Genomic DNA, 3,898 nt, shown 5'->3' on the forward strand with positions numbered 1-3,898 from the left:
GGGAGGCGGGTGCGGAATGGAGGGGAAGGCGGAGAAAGTGGGTGGTCCTACTGCTACGTGGTGAAGGCCCTTAATTCCGCGGCCCCGACACAATGCGACAGTCCGGCGTGTGCTCTGGGCATTCGTAAACTCCGAAGCGATGAAATCTGTGACCAACTTCAAGAGCTGCTTGGCGGCTGGCCTGCTGCAGGACCAAGTAGCCATCGTCACCGGCGGGGGCACCGGTATCGGCAAGGCCATCGCGACCGAGCTCCTGCACCTAGGTGCGTGAGCAGGCCCCTGGGCCAGAGTCTTTAGAGCGTGGGGTTGGTGGAGACACCAGCTGGCAGGACCCGGGGTCTGGGTAAGGGTCGCTAGGAGGGGTTGGAAGAACGTGGAAGTTGCAAAGTCAAGGATAGGTGGAGGAGGGCGAAATTCAAACCTCGAAGGGGAAAGAAGAGATTTTTCCGAGAAGCACTGGTAGATAAGCTCCTAGTTGTAAACTAATGGGAAAACACTGCAGACAAGGATACTGTGCCCGAAGTATGAAATACAAAGATGCCCGTAGAAATAGACTATGGAATATATTGTGTATTTAAAAATAAGCAGTTTTTCATATGGTCTACTCAGAGAACTGCAAACGGGAAGACTGGAAAAGGTTGTCACATATAAAGATTAATCTCATCGAATCTCCTATTCATTCGTTTTCTTGGGTGAAGGAAGGAGTTTGTCAACACATTAAGGGGGAAAGAGACCACAAAAGAAGGAAACAGAAGTTTACCTATAATTTAAAGGCCTGGAGTGGGGGTGAGGGGAGATATTTACAATATGAAACAGATTAGAAGCTGAAACAGGTTAGAAGCTCTCACAAATAAATAAGGAAAAGATCCAACACTCTTAGAAAATTAGGCTAATGATATGAATACGTGTTCCAAATAGACAATAGGTATGTGAGAAGATAATTTTATTGGTAGTAAATGCAAGGTGAAATACTAAGATGCCATTGTTTTTCTAACAAAATTTCAAATATGGGAAAAATAAAAATCTTGAGGAGATGAGAAGGCAGGCATGAATGTAAATTATTTCAAATTTTCTGGGAAGCAGTTTAGAATAAAAGATCCCATGCTGTTAACCATAATCATGACCTGTATGACCTCGTAATTTATTTCTCAGGAATTTACTGTAAAAGGGATGTAGAAACAAGTACAGATTTATATTCAAGAATAATATTGAGTAGAGAAAAACTGGAAATTGCCTAAATATCCTTTATTGAGAAAATAGTTAAACTAATAAGCAATGAAATGTTATGCTGCAATTTAAACACCTTGCCACAGGAGACTTGTTGCAAAAAAATGCATAATATATGATTGAAAAAATTAGGGTTCTAAACAAAATATAGCATTCCAATTAGATTGTTAATTAAAATTACTTATGCAGACAAAAGATCGGAAGGAAGTGTATAACATTTTTAACAGCATCTCTTTCACTGGAAGTAATTTCAGTTATGAAGGCTATTATTTAAGATAATAGTAAATTAATATAAAAGTGAATATTGTTTTAATTTTTCATGAACATGTAAATTGCCCTTACTTTGTGCTTTTAATGCCTGGAAGATAGTATAACTAAAATAACCTGTAAGTTTTGAAAAGTGTTGAAAAATGAAAATACATATCTCTTCAATGAGAAAAAAATGGGAAATTATCATTTTCCAGTCTGGTCCCATCTCTTCACAATATAGCCCATTTCCACCATCAGTCTCTTATCCTCGCTAGGAAAATTCCCAAAACCAGAGTTTTTATGTAAATGTCATAGATTAGGTTTAACAGGAGACTTCGCTTTATGAAATTTTAACATACTTGAACTTTCTTCCAGTTTAGTCTTACACATTAGCCAAATGCTTAATGCCACACTGGGGCAGATGGCCAACTTTATTTTCATCAGGAGAGGCTTGTAATGTGAAGCCTCCTTGGTATCTTATAATCCTTGGGAAGCCATGAATTATTTCAGTGAAAACAAGGAAACATTGCCCTAGAAAAATACTTCACATATTTTTAAAAAATGCATAGGTAATATTTTTTGTAATATTGTATTTGAAGTGCATTTCTTTTAGTGGGAGAATATACAAATTATTTCTACTATGACTTCCTCAGCTTTGTTTAATGCCAAAATTAATGGCAACTTTTTCTTAAAGTTGTTACAGAAATCCGAGTTGGGCAAATGAAATAAAATGTTGGCCAATTCTGTTTCTAGGGAGAGGGCTATTAGTTTTGGTGTGAATTGTAAATTGAATTTGAAGCATGCTTTTAAAAATGATAATGGGTGTGTTCTCTTTGCATCCAAATGATTTTGAGTGCTCCTTTTTCTGGGAAAATGCTGACAGTCCTAGCTCTCAAGAGTAGGGTGCAGTAAGAGGTGCTGGAGCTCTGTTCTTGTGATTTGACAGAGGCTGTTAGCAGAAGCCTTGATTCCATTCAGGAATGCGTAAAACCATTCAAATTGAATTCATTTTCCTCTCCTTTCTTTGTCTTCAAGTTAGCTATTCATTCTGTGACTATAGCAGAAGTTTGGAAGAGTGGACAAAGTGAAAATAGAAAAGGCAAGTGGAAATGGAGAGTCAAGACAGCATTTTTCTTGTTCTTGTCACTAGGCTCATTCTAGCACCAGGTGCTAGAAGGTGCTTTACACATGCAATACTTAATAACATATAGTTCTTAAATGAGTTGAGTGTTCAAAGGAATCAGTGTCTGCCCAAGCAGGAAAACAACATGTTTGACTCCAAATACCTCTGATGTTGGAATAATTCTTTATCCACAAATTACTTCTAGATTTTACTCTAATCAATTTATAAGCTTTCTGAATTTCTCTAGCAATTCAGATAAACAGCAACAAAAAGTTTATCCAAGCCATTTAGCATAAAGATTAGGAGAAAGGTTTTATCTAATAATTTTCTAAATTATTATAAGGTAATAGAAGAAGATCGCAATATATTCAAATAGTGGAGAAGTATGTGAAAGAGAGAAAAGTTTCCTATTCTGCCCTCTCCTAAAGTTTCCTACATCCCCTCCCTGGAAATTTTCTATAAATCTATTAGCGTGCACACATAGCCACACTTCTATGTATTTTGTTATTTACAAAACCAGGACCGCTGTGTTCTTACTGCTCAGATATATGCTAGCTCATATAGAATATCATTCTTTCCTAAGGTATTTAGTGTTCCATTCTATGGATATGTAATGATTTATTTAACCATTCAGCTATTGGAAATTGAGGCTTCTAGTGTTTGAGCAGCTTTGAGGCACTCTTTGTAACACATTTGAAACCTCATTTAAGTTTGTATGTATGTCCCTGTCTTCTCAGTTAATTAAATTAAATTAGGTTAAAAGCAGTTAAAGAGTCTTTTAATGTTGTAGTCCCACCCAGCTCAACTTGTGTTAGATAATTCACCCCCCTGAAGGCTTCAGGGTTCAGATAGTAATCAGTGATAACTTAGTGGACTTCTAAATAGATAATGCATCTGAACAATTTTGTTTTTGTCTTTACCTTACTTCATATTAGAGGCCTTAGACAAAGACATATTAATCACCTTCATATTCCTGGGGATTGCTTTATTTATTTTTTCTGAGACTTAATTTTTTTCATATGGATTTAGAAAGAGGTGTAGAGTCTCTGTCCTATTCATCTTGGAAGGACAGCGCAAATGATACCCAGCTGCAGGCAGGAAGATCTAAGAAATAAGGGGTTCATTCAGTGGTGGTAGCTTGTTCAAAGATGCTTATTTCTTTCCACTTCACTGATCAAATTTGCTAATCCTAACTCGGAGAAGCCTGGCTAGGATTCTGGCTGTATTTTAATTCTCTACTTTCCAAAGAGTAGAAGACACTTCTGGAAACTAAAGGAGGAAGGAATAAGATAACTCCCA

At 37.1% G+C, this 3,898-nt stretch overlaps 2 protein-coding genes across 2 annotated transcripts in view; one reads left to right on the plus strand and one right to left on the minus strand.

Moving 5' to 3' along the window:
* Positions 1-3,898, minus strand: part of TMEM169 (transmembrane protein 169) — a 33,395-nt gene that overhangs the window by 11,080 nt on the left and 18,417 nt on the right. The gene's annotated exons all lie outside the window — the stretch shown is intronic.
* Positions 51-3,898, plus strand: part of PECR (peroxisomal trans-2-enoyl-CoA reductase) — a 20,813-nt gene continuing 16,965 nt past the window's right edge. Inside the window, exon 1 of the mRNA XM_004674314.2 lies at positions 51-263. Within this exon, the coding sequence (XP_004674371.1) occupies positions 140-263 (124 nt within the window). The 5' untranslated portion in view covers positions 51-139. The remainder of the gene's footprint in view (positions 264-3,898) is intronic.

The sequence above is a fragment of the Condylura cristata genome, unplaced genomic scaffold, assembly GCF_000260355.1.
Source record: "Condylura cristata isolate star-nosed mole 26May11 unplaced genomic scaffold, ConCri1.0 scaffold00002, whole genome shotgun sequence".
In the NCBI taxonomy this organism is placed as follows: Eukaryota; Metazoa; Chordata; class Mammalia; order Eulipotyphla; family Talpidae; genus Condylura; species Condylura cristata.